Genomic DNA, 26,855 nt, shown 5'->3' with positions numbered 1-26,855 from the left:
GAAGAAAGTGCGCCCTCTGTCAGACCCTACTTGCACAGTTTCTGCTAAGCTTAGATCATAGCTGGATGCAGACATGCAGTCTAAGGCAGAGCTAGAAACAGAATGATCACGCATGTCGGAGCTGAAGTTAAGGTAGGATTTTGTGTATTTTTCGGTAATTATGGAAGATTTTCAGAAGAGGTAGCGATGACTTGTTTCTTTTCTAGAGTAGCAAGGAATCTGTGATGATAATTGTTGTGTTTGATGACAGTTTAATAGTGTGCATAATTAAATTTTGATTTTCGGTGGATTCAAATTCTGCAGTCATGGGCGGCAGTCAGACAGCCTCAATGCATGCAAACAATGTGTGGCACAGTGTCAACACCCAGTGTTATAATATAAACTTAATACTCCGCTGGTGAGCGACGGGCGATTGGTATTTCACCGAACGCAAGAAAAGGAGGCCTATCTGATTGGCTAGAAATCGATCGCTTGATCGCTCAGTGCAGTGGTGTAGACTGTAGTACAAACTCAAAATGGAGACATGTACAAACATACAAATGTACAGTATGTATACAATTCGATTGAAATCGAATATTCTATTATTGATGCAGATAAAGAAAGTCGATAATGTACATTGTATTATAGATACAGCACCTGGATCTCACGTAGTCCGAATAATCAGACCCAGAACAAATTATAAATTTCTGACATTATCGTGTACTGGGTCTGAACTGTTTTCATTCGAAATCTTGATGGCAAATTGGACAATAGAAGCACATGGTGCTACTTCACAGTTTTTTAATCCCCTATTCATGTTGCGTGAATCACTGATTTAGTCTCTATTGTGGACCATCCTTTTGATACTTGAGTATTTGGACAAGCGGATCAGGTTTGACAGTCTCCTTTGTCTACCTCTCTGTTTGTAAACAAACGAGGAGGTCGAAATCGTCCTCCTCGCCGAATACGAAAATCAGCGTAATAGTACGGCACTAGATCTCACGGGTTCCTTCATATAATTCATTTCTCAAACAGTTGAATATACATGTATCACAATTTTGACTTTTGATTTCAAAATCTTAAAATAAAATGCAGTAAAATATAGACCACAGCAAACAGCAAGGCCCCGCTAATTAGTGTATTGCTTTTCGAGTTTAGTGTATTGGAAACAAAACCTGCGTTTTACCTGACAACAAATCGAATTTTCTATAATGCATGAATGGCAACACCATGTGGTACTGATCATGCGCAAATCATAGAATAGAAACTCTGCGGCAGGCTCTGTGGTATCTCATATCATGTAAACAGTAAATGGTATGCTTAGCCTGAGTCGCTCGGCCTATCGAGAACAAAATCGCCATGCGTAGCTTTTGAAAAACGAGAGGATTCGCCGTACTATCACGGCAATTTTTGAACCAAAGATATATAGGGATGATGACGCTGTGTGTGGCTCACATCAGACACGAGCCAATCCTGTCTAAAAGTGGGTTTTATTATTTCTAAAGATTGGTAGCGCATTCATGAGATGCTAATTTCTATTGTGTTAATTTCTGTTGTGACAAACACGCATCTAGATTCAATTCTCTCTCACTTCACCTGGACATGGTGGACATGGTGTATAGAAAAGAAAGCCATATCGACGAGGTCACGCCCGGGGTCACGCCACTGAAGTCATGTCATGAAAAGATTACGTGTTTGTATTGTTCTCAGAAAAAACCCAGGTTTTCTACCCATGGCGCTCTAGCTGAAATAGGCCTACAGCAAGATAATTTAAGATAGTAAAATCAAAATGTAAACTTGTATTTTAGATCTAGAGTATCTCGAGCTAGCTCACATTATTATTGTAGTTCGCAACGCAAACTTAAAAATCTGGGCAAAACAGGCACGTCACTTATCGGTATGACATTTTCGTTATCGGTGCTGCCCTATTTGTGCAGAGCTACTACAGTATGGGTTCCCTGTACTATGGCTCACAGCATGTAATACAAACATTGCTGCATGGTAAGGTGATGTTATGCTGGTTTAATACTTTCCTGCATGTTCCTGCCGCTTGCCGCTTTGGCATTTTTTGCCGCTCTGAGCAGGCCCGTAGCATGAGAACATGAGAAATGTGGGCGAAATGGCCATTAGCATAAACTTTTAATTTTTTCGCACGCAATCCCCGCGCATCATCCCTCTAATTTTAGGATCAGATTAAGCGGGAAGAAGTTGAAAATCCACCGGCAGCTGGTTCATCGACGGCGGAACCGTCTGGGCAGGGGGTCAGTGGCTCCCCACTTTTTCAACGGGGGCTGCCCCTCACTTTAATCAAACACATAATGTCATGTGTGTCACATAAATAGGCTATTTTAGACCATGAAAAAAAGTGTAAAAATGATGCACCAAATGGCTTCAATTCGACCTTCATTTTGCAACATTTTCCAATCCCCTGTGTATGGATAAACAAATCCCGCTTTTTGCTTCTTGGCACATCCCCCTCAGACATCGGCCTACGTTCGCCCCTTTCATTTCTGCTTTAGCCACCGACTCTTAATGTTTAAAACAATAATTTATACGTACACTGTACATGTATACAAATTACCCCATTGACCAACAGTATGAGTTCCTGAGACACGGATCGCGCACCATCTTACATTGAAACACTCATAATTTACAAACTATAGACCCTATCACAGCAAAATTATACATTTTCTTGAAGGAAGAAGTCTATTCTTTCCAAAAATGATATCTATTTTCCAGTAGGGGCAAGTCTTAAGCAGTCTTAGAAGCAGTATTCCTGTATTTTCCACTCATTTTGACTGAAAATTTCGTAGTACATGTATGTCATTCCGTGTATCATCACAGGAGATCAACTATTAGCCATTGCCTCTACTTTGCACGGATATTGTTTTTATGCCTTTACCGGAGGTATTATGTTTCCTGATTGTCCGTCCATCTGTCCGTCCGTCCGTCCGAGCTTGTGAGTGCAATTTCTCGGAACTGGTAAGGCGTATAGTGATGCAATTTGGTGAAGGGGTGGCAATTGGGGGTCTCCAAATTTAAGCAGTTTTTTGTCACAAAATATGGTAATTAAGTACCTAATTTGCATAATTTAAAATAACCTTGTGCACAGATTATCTGGAGATCTGTACGAGTTACAGTGATGAAACTTGGCAGAGAGTAGCACAGCCAGAGGTTCTTGACCTGATTTGCTTTTCAGCGCAAAATTTGCATAATCGCAAGGTCATTGTGAGGTCATTTCGGGTCATCCGGGGTCAAATGGCCATATATTGACATTGCAGGTTCATGAAATTTGGTGGGAACGACTACTGTAGGAAGAAAAAAATGTTAAGGTCATTTTGGGGTCATCTAAGGTCATCCAAGGTCAAATTGCCATAGATTGTCGCAGGTTCATGAAATTTTGTGGGGATGACCAGTGAAACAAGCTAAAAATGTCAAGGTCATTTTGGGGTCATTCGGGGTCTTGTGGGGTCAAATTGCCATAGACTACTGCAGGTTCATGAAATTTGGTGGGAACAGCCACCTTAGTGAGACAAAAAATGTGAAGGTCATTTCGAGAACCGCGAAATTCTAGTTTGTTATGTTCTATAGTTTAGATGTTACATATTTTTGAGGCGGTGCTACATCATTTTCATGCATACAAGAATTTGCAGAGACTTCAGACTTGCCCCTACTGACATTAAAATGCCATATTTGGAAAGACTGGACATTTTCCATTCAGAAAATATATAATTTTACTGTGATAGGGTCTATAGTTTGTAAATTATGAGTGTTTCAATGCAAAATGATGCGCGATCCTTGAAATTTACTGACGAAACGCAAAGGAACACCACTTCATGACACACAGCCACAGTTTACTTCGAGGACTGTTAAATATCATAAACTATAAAAAATATAAATTTCTAATAATTTGCCATAAAATTTGTATTATATCGCAAATTTCAAAAAATATAAATTTATTGGTATTTAGGTATAATTTGTAGCAGGTTTTTCTTTGGGGTGGGACATCCTGCCCATTTCAATAGGGGTAGATATGTGAAATGTTTTAATTTTATGTTTAAGTTGATTTAGTATTCTTTGTTTCCTTTATTCTCTGTTTTTGTTTTTGTTTAATAATTATAGTCACAGGCAGTACCGGGCACTGCTCAAAAAACAGAAACGGAAAGAGAAACGACAAGCTATTGCTCAGCAAAGAGATGCCATCCTGATAAAGCAAGGTACATTGTAAGGATATAATTTCAATCATGATAAAAATGTTACACAAAATCACTTTGGTACTAATGTACATCTTCCTGGGTTCTCCTAGTACCATTCCCTTGAAGGGGTATGAGAAGGGAATGTACTAGGGGTGTGATTTTCGGGCGGGTAACTGGGTACCCGAAATTGCGAAAAAGAAATTTTTTTTTTTTTTTTGGTTTTGTAGTGTCCCTGGACCTAGACCTAAATGCTAGGATCATTCATGGTTGACCTAAAAAAAAAAAAAAAAAAAAAAAAAAATTCAAAATTTTTTTTATTTTTAATATGAAAATTGATATTTTGTATTCATGTCATACTCTATTAATGATATCAAAATGCATTCAAATTCATTTTTTTTTTTTTTTTTTTTTTTTATTTCGGGCACCCCGGGCAGGGCATTTCCTGCCCGGGTAATGTAATTTTGGGCGGGTACCCGCGAGCCCGCCCGAAAATCCCTGGCTTAGAATGTACATATGTATGTACAATGTATACTGTATGAGGAAGGGAGCAATTGAAATGTTATAACTTTTATCCCCACTCTGCAACTTAAAACTAGTTATGGCAGAAATTGGATATTGCTCAAAATGTAAATGCCTGCATGCATTGAGCTTCCAGTTCCCTCATTTGTTTTTATACTGTTTTTGATGATGCTGTTGCCTTTACTTTTGCATTGCATTGTTTCTACTACCGTAACCACTTGGGTATAAGCCCACCCCCCTAAATGGACGATTTCACTTCAAAAATGGGGGTGGGTTTACAACCAGGGAGGGGGCTAGTACTCTCTTAAAAATAAGAACAATCATCCTCATTTGTATGCCCGATGTACCAGTAATTTTTATCATGTCAATTTTAAATTATAAGTATGGAATGTTAATTTAATATGAAGTTTTTAAAAATTTGTTCAAAAAGCATTAATTTGATTTTTCAGAATTTAGCCAAAATTACAACTGGGCTTATACCCGAGTGTACCCTTGTTCCCAGAATGTTTTGAAAAATAGGGGGTGGGCTTATAGCCGAAGGTGGGCTTACACCCGAGTGGTTACGGTACCTACTCTATCCACAATTATCCATAGGTTGATCCCTTTTAATACATTTAACATTCCTGGGCAAATTAAGAACCACCGTGTCATCTTTTCTGTCCCCATACAGGGGTGCTGTCAGTAAGTGTTGAAGAGAACACTTCTGGTGAGTCACTTGTAAACAACATGGAGGAGGAGGACATAGAGGAAATGACAGAGGAACAAAGGTAATGTGCAGGGTTAGGAACTGCCTTCCCAACAATTTTATTGTTGGTTTATGGTATAAAATGTTGTAAAAACGTTCCAAAATTATGTTTGAAAACTTGAAAAAAATAGTCAAATGCAGTAACATTTTAAACCATTTTAGAAATATTTCATGGCCTTTATTACATGTACAACCAGACATTTAAATTTGATAAAAACAACAACAACAAACAAACAAAAAAACAACATTTTGAATGAAACTGAGACATGTTTATAAAGTTTTTAAAACATTTTTTGTGTTTGCTGGGTTAACAACATTGGATAATAAATGTATTGTTTGCCTAATATAACATGGAAGATACCATCATTTTAAAGTGGAACAAGGAGGTGGAATTATTGTCATTCTTAAACAGATCAATCTTGTAAAACTATGTTTGGAGCTTGAGTACACAGCTGTCCCAACCATATTTGCCCCAAATTAAGTTCCCTGTGAAATTATAACCTTTTTAGAACTGGTTTCTCGTTACTTTAGCATGAATTTGGATAAAAATGTAAATTGAGTCACCAGCAAATCTGGATGTTGACCAAGTTGTATGGCTAAAGATCAAGAAATTTGTTTTTCATACAAAGATTCTTGTCATTTTATTATTTTACTTAAATTGCTATTTTTAGCATGAGCTGCAAAATGACTATCACACTCCTACACACATAAGCCCTTAGCGCTCAAGTGTGTTTTGCCCACCCATATCATGTGTCAGACATAAATACTTATACATTCTTGTAGAATATTACCAGTCCAGTGCACTTCTGACAGTTGCATATTTGTTGTGCATATTTGTTTAAAAATTGACCATTTCAATTATGATTTAAATTGATAGCAAAATTTCATCTTAAATCTAAAATGGGTTACAGCATCAACATACATAGTAATTTTTTTTATCATCCTAGCTTACATATTTTTGTCACCATTATATAAAGCAGTTAACATCACAGCATATGGTGCTGAATATCATGTATAATATAATTGATGAATCAGGAGACTTATAATATTGAATGGCTTTGAGTGTGATACAAGAATATTTTTCTATCGAGTGCAATATATTCTTGTATCACATGAAAATAAGCCATTCAAATATTACTATTAATATCAGGCTTTCGCTCTGCGGTAAAATGAAAATTTAAGCTTACCTAGCTACCGTCGGACTAATGTCATGAATGTGTAGGCCTATTGTAATTAATGTAAGCTTATCTTTTGATCTGCTTATTTTCTGCTCTTTCCTTCCCCAAAGATAAATTCGGAATATATAGGCCTACAGGTTTATTTGTAGTGATTATATTTCCTAGGTTGTTCATAAATATCCAGAATTGCGGCCAGGGTTCGCAGGTTTTTGCCGCAGGTGGAAAAAACCGCGGTTTAAACCGTGGTTAAAACCGCTTGGCAGAAACAATTTTTGCCAGTTTTTGCCGGCAAAAATGGCAAAAACTAAAATAGTGATTTATAATTCAGTTTTTTCATCTCAAAACAAATTATTAAGTTACAAAGATAATTTCCTGAGTGTAACAAGGCCAGATTTTGTAACTATAAGTAACATATTAGAAATTAAAGGCATGCGTTTTCATTGCCCAAGTGCATTTAGCCGAAATGTGGCATATATCAAATTTAAAACTTTTTCATTTTAAGGACTTGATGAGACAAAAAATATGTTGAATGATTCATTAAAAGTTGTGTGCTACTGTTTATGAGCTTTCTGTGTTACTTTTTAATAATTGAGTGACTATATGTGAGTTTTTGCCAGTTTTTGCCGGTTTAAACCGGGCAAAAACAGGTTTTTGCCAGTTTTTGCCACCGGCAATGGCAAAAACAGGTATTTGCCGGCAAAAACCGAACCCTGGAATTGCCGCAAATTATGTTTTTGGTTTTACTTGTTTATAAAATCTCCTGTGAGCCGGTATGGTGGCCGTGTTGTTGTCTTGTTAAATTGTGATGCGTGTTGGTGCTGTCAGGCGCCGTGACCATGGTGAGTGTGACGCGCGATGGCGTACAAGATACACATACAATATTTAAAATAATATTGTATTGCATCTGGGTATTTTGCAAAAACTAATTAAACTATACAATATATAGTTTTGTTATATCGCTCGAAAGCCTGATATAAATAATAATTAAGAAATAAAGGGTAATGCATTATCCTTTACACCCAAATAATGTGTCCGAGGCAGTAAAAACGTAAATAATTGGTAAGGCGCAGCCGAACCCTTAATTTAAATGTTTTTACTGAGTGAGGACACATTATTTGCGTGTAAAGGATAATGCTGCACCCTTCATTTCTATTCTATTACCGGAAAATAGTGCGATTTAAAGAGAAAATATCATTTTTTGGCACAAATATTTTAAGTTGTTTACTTCAAGGTGGAGCGCGTACGCGTAAGTGACAGCGCATATCGCGGAAATATTGCACCCGTAACCAAGCATAATGCTGTGAGTAGAATGTGTTGAAACAGCGCTTGACCCATTATTGCAGAATAATGGGCTCTCACGTGACGTATTTTAACAATTCACAGTGCGCGATTTAAAATAATGTGTCGTAAGAGTAATAGAATAATGTATATTTTGCTGATAGAGACCGATAGGCAAAAGTGATACATGCTGGGATGAAAAGGGCTCAACGGCTTCAAATTTGTCACCTGCTATAGCCTTCCCATCATACATCGCTTTTGCCAATCACTCGCTGTCGGCAATACTTTATAATGGTTAACATTTAATGCAAGCAAATGACACAGTGATTAGACATCAATGTCACACTGGCAGAAAGATTTTTATTTGTTATGATCAAATTGACCAATTTATGTGTTTTGATCATTTGGCAGAGCAGATAGACAAAATATTTTGTGCAGAAAATCTGATTGTCCCTAAAAAAGTAATCTAGTTTTTTCAATAATTTTGTTTTTCAATAATATTTCTTTCACATATTTTGGTAAGCGTCACATCTCATGCAACAAAACACCAGAAAATGTTGTCCATCTTGTGCCGTCATCAGCAAACAGCTGATGAACCCCTCCACGATGATTCTCTAGCCAGACTTGATCACCTGAAGCTAGCATTAACAATGCAGTGTTGCTGCCCATGTTGCGATAACTACTTGTTCCAGATGGGTTTATGTATGCAGTAACAACTCTTGCTCCATTTTTACGCAGCTCCACAAATGGACCATTGCGATCTCGCGCACCAAAAGAAAAATTGAACAAATAATAGCCACTGATTTGACATGTAAATTTGCTATTACTCAAGTCAAAGTTTGCAGCTGCATCAGTGATCACTGTGTCAAAGGTCACTGTGTCGCCCTGATTGGCATTCTGAGAGGCAGTTTTGACTACAGTAAATCCCGCAAATCTCATTGCTCCTGAATCTCCTTTTTCTCCCATTCGCCCTCTTATTCCGGGGGTACCGGCTAATCCATTTTCTCCAGAGGGGCCGCGAATTCCCACAGGGCCTACTTTTCCCGGTGGCCCTAAAAGTCCATGGTTTCCTTGGGGCCCAATGGGCCCTCTTTCTCCAACTTGACCTGGCTCCCCTTTCACAGATATTCCTGGCTGGCCTACCTCGCCCTTTGGGCCGGCTGGCCCTAGAGGGCCATAGCCTCCAGGTGATCCTGGCACACCAGGCATGCCTGGCACCCCAGCTGGGGCCTGACAACAGTTATTGCAGGTCAAAGTAGAAGATGGATTTTCCCCTGGCACCTGAGATAATGTTGGTGATGTGGTAAGGGAGAATACTGTAACAAGAATTCTTAGAGCTGACATTGTGTTGCTCCTGCAAAACAAAGAAAACAAATCAAGGTGCCATGATGAGTATCATCTTGTACCACTACACTTCCTCGTCTGCTTCCCATATGTGACCATCCACCACAACTGAGCCCGGATGTCGCCAGTGCCACTATTGAGATATGCTCCATTAAACTTAACAATAAACAATAAGGATTTATTGACTGTTTTATTGATTTTTCACTACTTAAATGTCAAGTACTATAGACATGATATACATCATTTTAAAGCTAATTTCAAGCAGAATATTTTGGTTGAATATCTCAAAAATGATGATTGGCGACTTCAGGGCTCAGCTGTGCTGGATGGTCACATATTGTTGTATCTCAAAAGGCTGCCTTTTGTGATTTGTTTTTATTATAAATTGTCATCTAATTGTGATGTCAAATTTAATTTTGAGGTATTATCAAAATATTACAATCTCATGTCCATTCATAAAAGAAAGAAGTATGCTGAAATATAAAATAACATTATGAAATATAACAATGATAATAAAAAGCACACAGGGCAACCTTTTCAGATACAACATGTGATGCAGACGACAAGTCACATGGAATACATGCAGCTTGGTATCTGTAAAAACAAAAATAATTGACAATTTAAAATAAACCCCCAACTAGTAAGATTTCTAAAGTAAGTATAACATTGATCAATTTTGGCATCATCTCAAAACATTTGCCATTCAAATAAATGTAAGTCTAATTTCCAATACCATCATGAATTTGTCACAACAAGCTCACATTTTTAGTACATTTATGTGTGGGTTCATCATGCATGCAGGTTGCTCTTGCCAAATCAGCATAGGGCTTGGTACAAGTGAACAACTGTGATTGAAGCAGTCTTTACATGCATTGGCACAGCCCCATGTACTTTGCAAAGGTTTAGGGGCTACATGTAACATTTCTGGTTTTATGTTCTCCAGCCAATAATTGTTACGGTTTACTATATTTTGTGAAAGATGATTTTGTGTGGGAATGCACCTAGAATTAATAGTGTACAGTGATTCAAGATCAGAAGAGGGAAGAATGAATTGAAATGATAACATTTGTCAAGAATTGTTTTGTCCAAACACAGTTCGTCCAAAACATTTTGGTCCAAAAGATATTTTGATGCATTTTATCATGGTCCAACAAAAATGTTAATCTAGCAGTATGTTGGCCCAATATTTTTTGTATGCATACTTTGGTACATCAAAAATTTGGTCCAATGTTAGTTTTGCCTAATATCATTACTATTCATTAGTCCTTATTATATTTTGTCTCAGCAGATTATAAATAAACTGAATCATTAGTATAACCAACTTAATCAACACAAAATACAATAATATACTTTCCAAGGCAAAACAATAATATATACTTTTGGACCCAAAGTCTCATGGACAAAATGTTGTAAGGGCAATATTAACAGTTGGGCAAAGATATCTTTTGACAAAATAAAAGTAGGCTGAATTGGCTAGAACAATTTAAACAAAAATCAACGAAAATCAGTATCAAATTTTTCTGTTGGCCACTTGACAAATTGTTTTGGATCGAAGTGCTATTTTCTCGTTATTAGTTCTATAGAAAAATTATTTAATTTGTGTACATCGTGGAACATGCTCTTTGCGTGGCTGTGCGTAGTAAGCTGTTGTACGCATATAACCTCGCATATATGGACGCGTGGTGTAGCGTTGTACGCTTGTGTATTAGCATGATTAGTCGCGGAGTAACAAGCGTAGTTGAATGTTCCACGATGTACACAAATTAAATATTTTTTCTATAGTGTAAATGTGGAATCGTTTGCACTGCATTTAATTTTGCACTTTTCATGCTCCAAACAGGAAGACAACAACAACTGTACAATTCACAAATACATTTAGGTTTGTGTGTAGCGCTTTGCAGGGAAGCTGCAATTTTAAAACAAGTGAAATACGATGTAGGTCCAAATAAAATAATAGTAGAATTTTCTTATGTCTAGTCCAATAAACAGTACTCACTGTGGACGTTTCGATGTCTACCAGACATCTTTTTCACTATTGTTGTTGTGACGATCTTCTGTTTACTACTGATGGTTGCTTAGTAGGAAAAGAGGCAGATAGATACAAGCGGTGGATTAAGGAGGCGATAGAGATCAGAAAAGAAGAGACCATCATGAACAGGGATGAGGGGCAATACAATCTCAGTCACGTGTTTGACAATCTTCTTGGAAAAAGAACTGGCAACCACGTTGCTAAGCAAACATCAGCATCAGTGGTAAACAGAAGATCGTCACAACAACAATAGTGAAAAAGATGTCTGGTAGACATCTAAACGTCCACAGTGAGTACTGTTTATTGGACTAGTCTACATAAGAAAATTCTACTATTATGTTTCATAACAGTCCTGATGAATATGTTCAGTGATGTAGCTCCAATTTTTACAAAATGATTGAAGTTTGAAAAATTAACCATGCAAACATTTCCATGCTTACACAGTAGATACAATTTAAACAGTATGGACTACTTACCAAGAATGAAAAATGAGATGAAATGATTGAGTCTTTATAAAGTCCTGGGCAAAAAGTCTCCTGGTGGTGCTAATAAATCCTGTCCAACTTGTGGAGTCAGTACTTTGAAGAACAATGCAAATTTTGTAGTGCAACTGGTCAGCATTATACCCAAGTACAAATTATATGAAGAGCAAGACAGTGAAGGTTCCTGTTTTTTGTTAGTAAGATGATGTACTTTATTTGAGTTACAACTCTGAGCCACAACTTGAAATCACTATCTGTATCAGACTGTGGTTGCAGATAACTTTGAATTATGAGAGCTTTACTTCGCATGTAATTGCTTGACGTAAACTTGGATCCATTTGGAAGTACATGTAGCATACATATATATATATAATAACTACAGTGTCACTCTTGTTGAATTAGCCTACAATATTTGATATGGTGCTTGTGGACATGACACCTCTTGTGGCTCTGCCAAGTGTAGAGTCATTTATGGAACTAAATCCTAGCCAAAGTGATACTACATATAGAAGTGAAACTAGAACAAAACTTTGGACAGAGTAATTCTGTGATTCATAAAACATGCATTAAAAAATGAGGGTGTGTGAAGGGGGGGGGGGGGGGTGAGATCAGGAGTCTCTGCCATACAGCATTTTTTTATTGGAGCAAAAAATATATATGCCAGCAAAAGGATTAAAAAGGCCAGTAGAAACAGACCTCCAGCATTTGCCTGCGTTCACCAACTGAAATCCTCACTATTTCACTGCAGAAAAGGGCCAACCTGTGTCAATATTAATGGACAAGGCTCAGCATGAGTGTGCAATGCATATTGTTGTAAATGTTAATGAGGTGAATTATATCAAGAGATGAAAAATGAACATATGGTTTGTAGAAAAAAAAAATTGGAGCTAATAATGGGCAAGTATGGCATTTGGGATACTATTTTTTGATCCAAAGAAGCAGAGTATCAAAGGGAGTTAATATTTGTGACTTTCCTACAAGCCTAACCTATAAAAGTCTTTAATGATTCAAACTCATGTTAATAATTCCTTCAATGTTACTTTTTCAACATGTACAGGAAGGCCCAGGAAGAATGGCTGGCGAAGGAAGAAGTTGCCCAAGAAGAATTCAGGAAACGTAAAGCCAGAGAGGAAGCTGAAAAACAGAAGAAGCTACAAGAACAGGTATTGGATTCACTTAATATATTTGTACCTGACTAAACACATCCCAAAAAGTAACTACCCCATTTTTTGAAGGCCCCAACACAAAACCTGCATTAAATTTTCATCATACTACAAGAGGAAAAAGAAATCCAGTCATGCTTTACAATTTGTGTATACTTCATTTGTGTCAAGTCCCACAAACTTTTCGATATGGAGCAGTAGCATGAGTAGCTTTTTGTGCAATCTACTTATTGATACTCATGCAGTTTATTAAATAGCATGTGTGGCATTGTAATTAGTTTTAAAATGTATAAATTCCCAGTGTATTGAAATTCTGTGTAATGCACTTTAATGCATTTAATTGATTATTGACAAATGTATTATATTAGGAGCTGTGTAATATTTATGTGTACGTTTGGAGCAGAATGGTACCCCCCATTGATGTGCCACCCTTCCTTTGTTGACTGTACATGTGCCAGGTTCTGGTAAGCTTTAATTTCAAACCTATAGTCTGCGGGGAGTTATGCAAGCAGATAATTGTGTGCGGGACCCCCCAATATTTCCACTTTTGCTGCAATTTGGGTTGGTTTTGCCCGACTAAGAAATTCATTTTCACACCCCCCCCCCGAAAAACAATCATGGGGCAGCTACTGCCCCATTCTACCTACCCCTGGGCCACATAATTATTGCTTTATCCCTTTGCAGCCAACCTGAAGTGTTCAGGAATATGTGATGGGCCAACACTGATTCTATATATATTTTTTCTCAATTTTATTTTTACAGAGACGTATAAAGGAGGAATGGAATGCCCAACAAAAACAAGAGCAAGAAGAGAAAGACAAGAAAGATAAAGAACTAGAGGTGACATGCTGTGTTATGATTCATATCCAAATTATATGATAAATATCAAGAAAATTGATTCAGATTTTGTTATTATATTTTACTACCTGTTTGCTTATGAAGTGAAAACTAAATGTGCAGAAGTTTTTTTTGCCAAATATACAGAATTTTATCAAAAGGGAGACTTTGGAATCAACCAATTCCTATTTCAATTAACCACATTTATGTAAACAACTTTCAGTATGGCTGTTTTCTTTTAAATTAATATCAGGTGGTGCCAAGAGAATAGCCCCAAAGTGAACTGACTCCAGCATGTAGACCAACAGAGTCAGAGTCTTAGCCAGAAATCAGAAACCACCTGTCCAAGCAGATACCAAAATTTGACCCTCAAATATAAAACAACTTGTCTATACCCATGGAAGGGTCATTGGGGTCAAGTATGTCCTGATTTGGCCTTTACATGTCACTCTGAATTAGTCTCAAGTTCATATAACCTTAAAATCATCTGTTTTAGAGCTATCACATCTGTAAAATCCATTAAATCCACCCGTCTAAAATTAGATTAGGCCGTCTTAAAGACGTGTGGACGCATGGCTGGCTAAGACCTTGAACAGAGTGTACCTCCTGCATTATAACCAACAGTCAAACATTGAATGATAATTAGCATCTTTAAGCTTAAGCGTTACAAATGTTTGCGCGTCTAGGACCTAGTGTGTGTTGTTGGCATAATGCACTACCCAGCACAATGCAGACAAGCAGTTTTCCGGATGCGTAACAAAAAATTCTGGAGGTTCACTATTTGCCCACCATGCAGGACACACAAACATAACAGAGTGGGTTCTCGTTGGGGTATATATAAAAAGTATAATGATTTGTAAAATTGTTCTCAGTTTATGATTATTTTCCTTAATTAATGGAAACCACTGTGGTCTACTATGCAGAAGGAAAGCGTCATGTGGCTGTTATGTTATTGATTGTGTGATGGATTTCAGTTTGTATCTTTTGCATTATAATTGAAAGTTTGTGTAATTTTTACTTATTTTCACAATATGATTTTTTTTTAAAGCCTTATCTTAACTGATCCCTCTTCTGTCACTTCCTGCGTTGTATCATGGATCATAATGTGGGGCTCTGAACATGTACCAAGCGATATTGGTAATTGGGATCCATCATAGGGCTGGATAGCTCAGATGGTAGATTACTGGTCTCGCAAACCAGAGGTCAGCAGTTTGAATCCCGCTTCAGACAAATTTTCTTTGCTCCTTTGCTTCATTTAATATAATATTTAAGTGTAAAGTGTACATTTGATGGGGTCACAAGCTTGTAACCATTTTAACTAGGTGACAATATATATACAAGGACAATATTGGGTATGACTCTTTCTGTTTAAGATACGAGACTAGGTAACTGTGGATGGCTTAAGGGCTCATATTGAAATTCCCTTACACAGGAAGGTGTGCGCCATCCTGCAGCTTTCCTGTGCTAGCCTTCTTTTAAAATCCTGGGCAGGGTGTATCACTGATGCATATAATCCATCCGTTTTATGACCGAGCTTTCCTAAGGCGCGCTTAGTGAGGGGAATCCTGCCTTCTTTCTGTGTGAAAACGTGGTAGGGTATTTCAATATGAGCCCTAAAGTAGCCCAAGATTAAAGTCTCATCACATGGACTTTCACATTTTATGTTTGATTTTAAATGAAAATTTATTCCATATAACTATTTTAGGGTAAATAAACAGGTGATTGGGTTAATTTTAAGTTTGTTTTAAGTGGAATTATCCTCAACATGACTATTTTATGACAAACTTAACTAAGCATTGTTCTAGCTACCTAGATAACTAGATTACCCATGATGCCTCTGTCTCTACCTCTCAGAATGTCCTTCAGCAGCTAGACAAAGAAAACAACACAGAGAAGAAGGTGAGTTGTGTGATATCTGCATGACAGGTTAATGCAGTCAGTAATGTAAGAGTGAAATTCATAGCTTAAGGCAGCTGTGTACTCTAGACATTGTTTCTTTCATAAAATTGAATTTTTTTGATATGTTTGTACTTTGTTATGTTTTTTATAAATACAAGGAATGAAAATCCAGATTTGTAAACTCCAACTGCAATATTTTAAGGATTTTATTTCACTATTCCACTCGTGTTTGAAATTGAAAAGGAAAGAAAATATTTGTTGTACCAGCAGGGTACATGCGCGCAACAACGCGATGCGTTATGTATCGCGCAATTTGATAACGCACAAATACGCTACGCATACGCGAAGCTTATCTGCATGCGCGGCGCATCTTATGGAAACACCACGGAAGCACAAAAACCTAGTGGTCAAATGGCTCCGTTTTAGATGATAAAATGTGGGTTTTTCAAGTTCTTTCCCCCGATTTAAATATCAAGTTATGAATGTGGATTTACCCGATGTTTATGTAATGTAAGGTAGGACAATATAAACTGCCGCATTCTCCTGCGAGATTTGATGAAAATGCAAAATGTGACCACTTTAAACTTCAACGGCCATTATTTCAATGTTCATTTTCTCGGTAAAATGACGATTTAGGTACACAATAACTCAATAAATACAGCATCTATAGGTAAGCAAATATGATCATCGTAAAAAGCATGATCGACTCAAGAAACGGTTTTCTAATTTTTTTATAGTTTGGTCTATATCCGATTTTAGGGATCATTTTGTGCAAATAGGCGTTTGTGAATTTTAAAAAGTTCAATTTGATGCCTTATATGGTCAATATCTCAAAAAATAAGGCCAATATCAAAAAAAAAAATAAAAATACGTTTTTGGAATGGAACCTCACGATTGAGCTAAAAACAAAATAAAATATTTTGGAAAGAGTGTTTTTTGTTATGATGTACCTAACAAATATTGCCAAAAACTCACTTTTTGTGATTTTCTTCATAATTGTTATTTTTACCCCAAATCTGTATTTATATTCAGATTTATTGATGTCTTGCCTTTATAAAAATATATACTTTTATATGTCTTGCACGAATAATTACAAAGTTATTGCACTTTTACTACATGCATGTCTGAGAGTACACAGCCTCCTTAATATCATGAGGATTGACGCAAAAGAGCAGGTGTTCATTGATGACAAACAAAATAAAGTAATTTGATGCTATTTGTCATCATAGAGCTACACTTGACTGTAAAATGTGTTTTACATTGGAAATAACTTATATTTTAAAGTTACTGAATTCTAGACTTAAGTATAAATTTCCCCTTTCTGAAGCCCTTTGACTTGATGCATTAGGCTAATTGAAAATTGAAAATGTGTCATTAGTTTCAAAATGTTCACTATTTTGAATAAATGTATGTTTTCTTTACCTGTAAAATCCCTGTTATCCTTCTGAACAGTAAATCCCTGTTATCCTTCTGAACAGTAAATCCCTGTTATCCTTCTGAACAGTAAATCCCTGTTATCCTTCTGAACAGTAAATCTGTGTTATCCTTCTGATGATTTTACAGTTAAGTTAACAGGGTAGTGTAATAGGCTTAATAAAATATTAAGTATGCCCTGTCATATTCTTGAGGCATTTGAAGAGGAACTGATGTGTGTTTTAACAAAAGTGTGATCATTCGTGTAAGGATTTGTTAAAATAATCCCACATGGTGACAAATATAATCAAAGCACATCTACTGACGGATATAATCAAAACATGTTATAAGCCAATCAACATATTGGACTGGCCCAATTGTAAACATTAATAATGAAAAGTGACCTCATACTTTTTTAGGTGTCCAATTGGAAACAACAATTTTTGTCCATTAGCATATAAAATGTATTTTTTGAATCTGTTTTGCAAGTTAGTATAAATTGACCGTGGTCTATGATATTTTCAATTATAGGATTCTTGGCCATGGCATAATCCAGAACCCAACTTCCAATCAGCATCTACCGAAACCAACCGAGAAAATTGTTCATTCTTCCTGAAAACTGGCGCATGTCGATTTGGAGAGAGGTAACGTCTAATATAGCTTGGTGTAGATTTTTCATCCACTAGTTCAAAACATTATTTTGTAAATTAAATTTAATACTGGAACTAAAATTCTGTACGTCACATCATCATCAATCAGATGCCTGATGAAGTCTAATGGTTTTGGAACCATGCACTGAAATCGACCCCCCTTCCCCGCGTAACAGTGTTGATCGGGGTCTTATCATCAGGCTTCACGTTGGAATCTGCAACATTGATTGGTGGGGGAGGGATGTAGCTTACAGGAGCGTTAAAGCTACACAGAGAACATTATTTGAAAAACATCCATCAAAATTTATGTGACTGGGGATGGAAACAAAGAGTAAAATTGACCATGCGTTCCAATACATTTTTTCCATGATTGTAACTTAGATATTGCTTTTGATTGTAAATATTATCTGGTTCTGTTGTTACATTATCAGATGTTCTCGAGCTCATCACCACCCTGCTATTAGTACCAGCCTCATGTTTCCTGGCATGTATTCAAGCTACGCCATAGAGCAGAGCTTCAGGGATGAGTACGACACCGATATCGGCCTGGAGTATGATGAAGGCGACGCCTTCCAAAACTTCTTGGAATTTTATGAAGATGTCTTGCCTGAGTTCAAGGCGCTGGGAAAAGTGGTGCAGTTCAAGGTATGTTAAGCATCAAACTTGACCATTGTGAGAAGTAAAAGCTGCAAAATGTACCGTTACAGATTCTATGCGAAGCATTACGCTTGGTTACGTGTTCAATATTTCCGCTATACTTGCTATCAGTTACGCTTTTCTCTTTAAGCCTTTTTGAAGTATGGCGGGCACAAAAGGAGAGGGCATACTTTGGTTTGAGTAAACCTTTGTATGCTTTCTCAGCTGATAAAAGTTTACTCAAACCAAAGTACGCCCTCTCCTTTGGTGCGCGCCATACTTCAAAAAGGCTTATGCGTGCATGCTCCACCTTGAGGTAAACAGCTCAAAATATTTGAGGGGATATTTTGTGGTAATAGAATAGAAATAAAGGGTGCAGCATTATCCTTTGAATGCAAATAATGTTTCCTCGGAACTAAAAATGTGCCTCGCCCATTATTTACATTTTTACTGACTCAGACACATTATATTTGACTGTAAACGATAAAACATTACCCTTTATTTCTTAAATAAAGCAATTTGCCAAAGTACAACTTTTTACCCATTTTGTCATGCCAGGCCATAAATAATTAACACCTTACATAGTATATTTCCCGTTTCATTTCTTGTCAAGGTGTGTTGCAATTGGGAGCCTCATTTGCGTGGCAATGTGTATGTACAATTCTCCACAGAGGAAGAGTGCAGTAAAGCTTACACATCATTCAATGGCAGATTCTATGCAGGCAAACAGCTGGTGTGCCAGTATACACCAGTTACAAAGTGGAAAGGGGCTATATGTGGTGAGTATACTGTTGGATTACAGTCAAGTTAGCTCAATCGATAAGGCGTTCGACTATGGTGCAAGAGGTTTGCGGGTTCAAACCCTGGTGGTGGTAAAGTACGCTCCCATGAAAATTGAGTTAACTTGAAATTCCCATGGACAAGGAACTTACTGCTAATTGTATCTTTATAAGCCATACAAAACTCAGGGAGGTGATCCTGGTTGCGATGGTTATTTGTGGAATGTCTAGGGTGTGCACTCTTGAAGCCGTAAAGTCCATATGTTGTTGTTAAATGGTTTATGGAATGATGTGTCACCGTAGTGATCAGCGACAACCTTTAAAGTGTGCTGAGGCTTGTGGGTCAACGTCTAGGTGTTGTGCCTGTGTGTAGCGCTCTTTAAATCACTGCGCTTTTTTGTATTAATCCATCATGGAGTAAATGTCAAGTGTGGAGGTAAATTTCAATATTTAGTGTAAGATTGTGGTGAAGTAAATGTTTGAAACAATTTGCTTCCCAGCAAACACAAAATACCTTATAAAATATTTTTCAAAGCCATTGAATAACTAAATGTGTGGGATTTCATTATCAAAAAGGTTAGCAAAATGATTTATAACATATCGGTATCAAAAATCAATGTTGTCAAAATCTTAAAGTAAAATATTTTTGATAGGTTTAAAGAAATATAACATTCTGGTAGTTTTGTGGCAACTTGTAAAAATGTTATTTTATATAACCCAACATTTGAACATTGCCTGGGAAACTTAATGCAATCTTTTGTGAAAATATTGAGAAAACAGTTTTTGTTTGATAGGTGTATGTTCAATAGTCGGTATGCATGTAGTAAACTCAGCAAGTAAATTATGGGACTGCTCTTTGTATTCAAGCTTTACCTGTTGCTTTAAAAGTTTAGCACTGCACTTGTTATCATCCTACAATACAACACCTTTTATTCAAAATGTCATAATTTGATTAAAGTGCAGTATTTTCTTTTAGGAAATTGAATTAATTGATGCATTTGTTCTATTTTGTTTTCTTGACAGGTACATTCCATTATAACAAGTGTCCTCGTGGCAAGAATTGCAACTTCCTTCACGTATTCATTAATCCCAACAAAGAATTTGCCGATGCAGACAGAGATTTTGGTGAAGATCATCGAGGTCAGAGATCAGACTGGAGCAGACGTAGCTATTACAGCAAACGAGGCAGGAACCATGACAGAGGGCGAAGTAGGAGCCGAGATAGGAGATATAGATCACGACGGCGTAGTCGAAGTAGGGACGACAGAAGACGTAGTTACAGTAGAAGCCGCAGTCGAAGCAGGGAAAGGAGGGACAGATCGCGCAACAGAAGCAGAAGATACAACAACAGAAGTAGAAGTAGAGGTAGAAGATCACGAAGTGGCTCGAGAAGTGGCAGTAGGGAAAGGAGGTCACGGAGGAGGAGTAGGAGTAGAAGCAGGAGTAGAAGCAGGAGTAGGAGCAGAAGTAGGAGCCGGAGTAGGAGCAGGAGTAGGAGCAAAGGAAGACACAAAAAGAAAAAGAAAAGAAAGCACAGGAATCATTCCAAAGAACATAAGCACAAGCGTTCTAGAAGGAAAGTTTCTGAAAGTGACTCGTCGGACACAAGTAATGATTCTGAAAGTGATAACTCAGATTCTGTAGGGTCAGATGATAAAGTGCCAAATGGCAGCATCTCTGATCCAAAACCTGCTTCTGAAGAAGCAGGAGTGTACCCAAACCTGGCTCACCTTATCGCCAGGGACTATGGACTCCTGCCACCTACAAGTGATGCATCGTCAGAACCTCCTACACCATCTATAGGTCAAAAGTCATCAGAACCACCTACACCATCTGCAGCTCAAAGGTTATCAGAGGGTCAAAGGTCAGACAGTGAAGCTAGGGAAGAAGAGGTAGCAGATGAGATATCAGATGGCGAGGATGCTGAGATTATAAGGTTTGTAGAAGTATTCAAGTATTATTATAAGTCAAGTACATATGGTGTATTTTAAATATTTGATTTACAGAATTAATGTTTCATTGTAGACATATATTTCTCACCTTTATTTTAATTGGATATTTGTGATAATTCAAAGCACAAATTTTATAATTTAAAGGACAACATCACATTAGTGAACTATTGTATGACATACCTCAATATTTCCAAAACACAACCAATAATTATGAAAAATGAAACCCTCATTTTAAGTCATGAGTTTTTACATGCAAGGCTTTTGGGAAAGTGGTCATTGATAGTGCTATCACCCCAGTTTTCATTTAGTTGCTGGCATTATATAGTTTTTCATTGAATATTTTGTTTTTCATAAAATATGCGCAATTTGTGCTTCAAACAAAGGGGTATATCATGCAGTAGTTCCAATGAAATCTGCTACACTTCAATGCTTAAAAATCATAGGTGTTATCATGCCACCAAAGGGTACTTTGTGAAAAAATGTATGTGCCTGGTCAATGGTCATATCACAAGGATGTTTATGGTGGCGGAACAAGGATAGCTTTATCTATATGCTTGCACACAAATGACAGGTGATTAGAATTGGCAGCAGTCAATACATTAGTAGCTATGGGCTATTACAGTTGACATTTGATTGAGGCAGTTCTTACAGTTGTTAACTGGCTTCAAAAAATGATAATACTGTGCAAATGTTAATATTATGCTCGATACAATTTATTACATCACCAAGGTATGATAGAAAGTCATCGGTACCGAACCGGGCACAAATAAAGCTACCGTATATGACCAAATCGTGACGTGGTGCCATAAGTGGCATTCATGTTTTTGACAAGATACCTTTGTATTTCGACCGCATTCAACTTTCATTGCACTGTAGTTGTGTTCATATCACCAATAATTAACATGATTTCTTTGTTCTTTCTCTCCAGATCCAAAGAGAGTCACTCCCAAAAGAAACATAAACACAAACACAGACACAAGTCTAAGCATAGACATAGGAAGCAGATGTCAGAGGTCAACTCTGTAGCAGATGACTAGGCCAGGTTTGGATGTAACAACACATCAAGACAGTACAGCTTTTGAAACGGTTCTTTGTGTACATTTTGAAAATGAACAACTGTCAAACTTTATTTTGTGAACATTTGGACATGAATATCTTGTTGTGCGAGTGCAAAAAATATACAGTGGCTGTTTCATGTATGTTAGATTTTGAAATTGCATTTGTAGAAGAATAAAAATAACTTGGGTTTTGGTTTTGAGCAGGTGATAAAGTTACTCCTGCATATCAAATCCCAGACTGGGCTACTTTTCACTGACCTCTATACATGGATAGCGGGCGGCGACCGAAAAAGTGAAACCACTCGGCCGCCAGATTGGTGAGGGCAAAAACCTCATTGAGGAGTAAAAAAAAATCCCCCATCCAACTCTATAAAGGTATACATTTGAAATTGAAAAAAAAATTGCTTCCGAAGGTGGTGTAAAATTAAAATGAGTTCAAATCGTCCTCCAGAAGACATGCAAATGCATGGAGTACAAAAGAATCAATACCACAAACAGGTGATTGGTATTGTACTCACTGACATCTACCATATTGGTGAGGGCAAAAAGCCATAGTCAGTGGTTTCAATCGGCGATGCTATCCTATTACGTGCAAGCTCGTATCCATGTATGGAGGTCAGTGCTACTTTTATTGCTTTCACTTTGAATGACAAATGGAGCTAATGTACATTCAACTTTGTTTACGTCACATGATGATCTTCATCTACTAATGCATTTGGCCTTGTGCAGTTAGGTCAAAAAAAGATAGTTTGCTTGTCCTCCACAACTTTTTCAGAATTGGGTCAGTCGGTCAGGATTTTTTTTAAAGGTCATAGCCAAAACATGACTGTATGCCTTTAATTTGCTTAATAAATAGCCCAAATAGTTGTTAATTGAGATATTTCTCTACTGTATACCATTTCATTCATGTTTTTAAAACAGTTTAGAAGTGTGTAGAAATTGTAAAAAAACCTTTTCAGGATGTCAAAAATGTTGAAAGAAAAAAAAACTTTTTCTGGAATTTCCAAAATTAGGGTTGGTATTCATTTGTACAGTAAAACAAAAAAACTTTTTTCCAGATTAGGGTCGGTCAGTGGAGGACAAGCAAATAATCTTTTTTTTGGCCTTAGTGATGTCAACTTGTTGAGACAGTTGTTTTGTGCACACATCTATGTGGCATATCATGAAAGCCTCTTTTGAAGCTTTTAACTTAAAGCTTCAAAAGAGGCTTTCAGTGGTATTAAAATACCATTGAGGTCCATAATTTGTACACCTTGACACGGGGGACTGTCATGGGCTAATGCCCTACACTTCTAGAAATTGACTACAAGCTATATGACATGGCTCTTCTGTGCACAACCAAAGCATGTTATCATCTTTAAATTTGGTCCAGATTTTAGAAACTCCTTGTAATTAAGTTCATAATGTATGTCCATAATAAATCAGTTCTTAAACCTAAACATGTGCATAAAAAGTATTGTTTGATGTTTGTTACACATAAATCAGAGACAGTCAGGTAGCATGAGGGTTTGGAGATAAATTGTTCCAGAGATTTTGATATTAGAAGCAAAAAGTGTATCACAGTGGCAAATGGTATGGGTGGTATATGTATACCACAATGAGGAATGATGTTGTTGTGTTCATACCATCAAAATGAAGCATATTTTAGATTTGACTCGGCTCATAATGAAAGACAGAGATAAAAAGAACAATTCCTGTCTGACGTCAGGGCAAAGGCGCACCGTGATTGGTTGCCGACCTGCGCAGTACAGCATTTACTGTCTAGTTGTCAGAATTTCAGATGCAAACTAGTCTTTTAATCTGTCTTTCATTATATGAGAAAATTATGAGCTTTCGTCAGGTGCCAAAATTTAATTTTGATGGGGAGGGGGAGATCTAAGGCTTTCAATCATTTACCTTTAAGAATTTATCTAATAAGAAATTCTACAGATGGAAAAAAAATTGTTCAATATCTAAAAGTTGATGTTGAGTTTCCCATCGCCCGCCCGACTGTGGCACTTATTTATGCTGTGTCAGTGTAATTTCATTATTCATTATTCTGCCATTACATGAATTGAAAGATTGGAATATTTCAGCCTTTTTCTACTTTTGATAGTCTCTGTAAAAACAAATACCGTATTCATTCTAATAAGCGCCCAGGGCGCTTAACAAAGTCATTTTGGGTGGGCGCTTATTTTTTACCTGGTTTACCTAATTTTTTTGTTGGGGCGTTTATTAGAGACAAATTTATGTATGTTATTAATGAGTCCTGACTCCTGAGAATGTTTTCGTAGCTTTTCTGATGTAGAAATCTAGTCCTCCAGCCTTTTCACTGTATCGATGTCTATCCGTCACTTCAACATTGATGGTACCCGCCTTTAGCAAATTGAAAATACCCTGGGTGGGCGCTTATTGGGGCATGGGCGCTTATTGGAATGAATACGGTACCTCCTAAATAAGCTATGGTATATTGCACTGTCATCATCTTGTCTTCGACATGGCTTATTATTACTCATTCGGCAAAAAATATGCGATGGGAAACTTACTTGAATTTTCAGTAGCCCAAGATATGGCCAATTGCATGACAAAAGGCAAACTTTAAAAAGGATTTAAATGTTAGCCTTTGGCTCATTCAAACTTACTTTCTGTGACCTGTGAAACAGGCTCATTGCAGCCTCACAGATTACAAGGCTTTATGCTGTGCTTCTTATTAGCGTTCGAAGAGGGAATATAAGGCAATGTGAATTTTGACATTTTTTAAATGCCTCGGATGTCATTAAGTGGCATATCGTCAGCCTGCTACGATAAATGCCCAAGTCATTTTTACATGTTTCTCATTTGCAATTTTAATTTTCTGAGTAATAAACCCATAATTCATCAGATTTTCAGCCGCATTCTTCATTAACTTGTGGAATACATCAGGAGAGATGCATTCCACAAGTTAATGAAAATGCGGCTGGAAATTTGATGGATTATGGGTTTATTACTCAGAAAATCAAAATCGCAAATGAGAAACATGTAAGGATGACTTAGGCATTTAGCGTAGCAGGCTGACGATATAGGGCTAACAAAACATGTAAAAATAGAACAAATTTTTTCCCATCTAATTTTGTTATGAAATTGAAGTCTTTCCCCATCTTAAAGTCGTGTGACCCCAGGTTTTGAGCTTGCAACTCCCAATGGAGTCGCAATGGGATATTCCAGTGGAAATTCACATATCCCATATGGAAGACATGACATTAATCTTCCACAGAGGGCGTGTGAATTTCAAATGGGGTTATCTGAATGGTGATTTCATATAGAAGGGGTATATGGATTTCAACTACAGTGTGCAAAAGAATTGAATACCTGAGTGGAAGAAGGGCCCAACTTAATATTTGGAAAGTTTTATAAGCAGAATGTTTTCATCTTCAGGGGACCTTTAATACATGAACATGCAATATTACATACATTCGAAATTATATGACGTTTCCATGGCAACGGTACATGTCTTAATACGAGCCGGAGTTGGGCCCTTCTTCCACTAATATACTGCAATGCCAGTTCCATAAGCAGATGTGTTATAAATAGCTACAGAAATTTGGTAATTATCCATTAATTGCACAAGTAGAAGCATGTAATATGTTAGCAAGAAAGTTTATTGTAGTGAAAAGCAGATTTCGTGGATGAACAAAATTCCTCTTTAACCCAATATTTGTGGAAGAAGGGTTGGGCCTTTCTTCCATGAAAACCATGATTAAGCGCACTTGGAAGACTATTTGGAGGGTGGATGTGGGCTCATCTTTCACACACAAGGAAGCACAATCTGCTGGCAATAAAATGCTGGGTCTAACTCATTTTTGTAAAATAAAATGGAGTTGGGCCCTTCTTCCACTCAGGTATTCAATTAAGGTACCAGTTATGTTCACTCCTGTATCCATTACAAAGACAGATGGTTGTAATTGGAAAGAGCAGCCAATAGCTGCATCTTTTGGTTCGGATTTAAGACCTCATTCTTTGAAAATAATAAAGACACAATGATCCAAAATCCCAAGGAAGATGCAAATTCAAAAGTTGCAATTTGCTCCATTGCATGCCCTATTTGTTTGTAAACAAAGCATTCTTGAACAAGAAAACTAGCAGTGCCATGATTTCCATTGATGAGCACATTAAAACTAGCATCCTACTTGCATTGACTAGAACTTATACATGTAGCGCAACTTTTCATTCAGTAGGTTTTAGATCAGTTTCTTTAATTCTTAATCAGATTCAACAAATGAGGTCTTAAATAAGCAATAAGAGCTTAAGAGTACAGGTATTTGGCTGCTTGTTTTATTTTGACATATTTTTCCTGGTTTAGGATATACAGGGGTAAACAACTGGTTATACCTTAATTATTTTGCACGCTGTAGAGTAAACCTGGAGTCAAGACTTTTTTAAGATGGAGAAAGACATAATTTCATAACAGGTTGAGAACCTGCTATGAGAGGGATCACAGACACTGTAGTTTATCATGATTTACATGCTTTATTGATAGCAAGTATACAATTGACAAATGCTAGTTTTCACAAAATTTTGTTATTTCAAGAAATGTTCTGGTTTTATCCTGTACAAATGAGACATCCACTTTTCCCCAGGCATGTCAAGAATTGTTTTGATAATCCCATCTGGCATCTCAATATGAAGCATAGCTTGTATTTCCTTATTTTTATAAACAGTTTTGACAGCATTAAATAAAAATAACAAGAAACACAATGATA

The 26,855-nt window shown here is 37.0% G+C and overlaps 2 protein-coding genes across 2 annotated transcripts; one reads left to right on the top strand and one right to left on the bottom strand.

The window, feature by feature from the left end:
• The first annotated feature begins 73 nt into the window (after positions 1-73).
• Positions 74-22,935, top strand: LOC140154887 (uncharacterized). Its single transcript, XM_072177537.1, has 11 exons — positions 74-132; positions 4,102-4,196; positions 5,365-5,461; positions 12,808-12,913; positions 13,676-13,753; positions 15,605-15,649; positions 17,594-17,706; positions 18,144-18,357; positions 18,962-19,127; positions 20,151-21,063; positions 22,008-22,935. Exons 1-11 carry the CDS (start codon positions 113-115, stop codon positions 22,114-22,116), a joined length of 1,956 nt encoding a protein of 651 aa, XP_072033638.1. The 5' UTR covers positions 74-112; the 3' UTR covers positions 22,117-22,935.
• Positions 8,375-12,072, bottom strand: LOC140154889 (uncharacterized). Its single transcript, XM_072177538.1, has 2 exons — positions 11,745-12,072; positions 8,375-9,249 (listed from the first exon to the last, which is right to left on the bottom strand). Exon 2 carries the CDS (start codon positions 9,237-9,239, stop codon positions 8,421-8,423), a length of 819 nt encoding a protein of 272 aa, XP_072033639.1. The 5' UTR covers positions 9,240-9,249; positions 11,745-12,072; the 3' UTR covers positions 8,375-8,420.
• Positions 22,936-26,855: the final 3,920 nt, after the last annotated feature.

This window comes from Amphiura filiformis, chromosome 6, assembly GCF_039555335.1.
Source record: "Amphiura filiformis chromosome 6, Afil_fr2py, whole genome shotgun sequence".
Taxonomy (NCBI): Eukaryota; Metazoa; Echinodermata; class Ophiuroidea; order Amphilepidida; family Amphiuridae; genus Amphiura; species Amphiura filiformis.
Note: the sequence above shows the minus strand (reverse complement) of the source record. Positions and strands in the feature narration are given on the sequence as shown.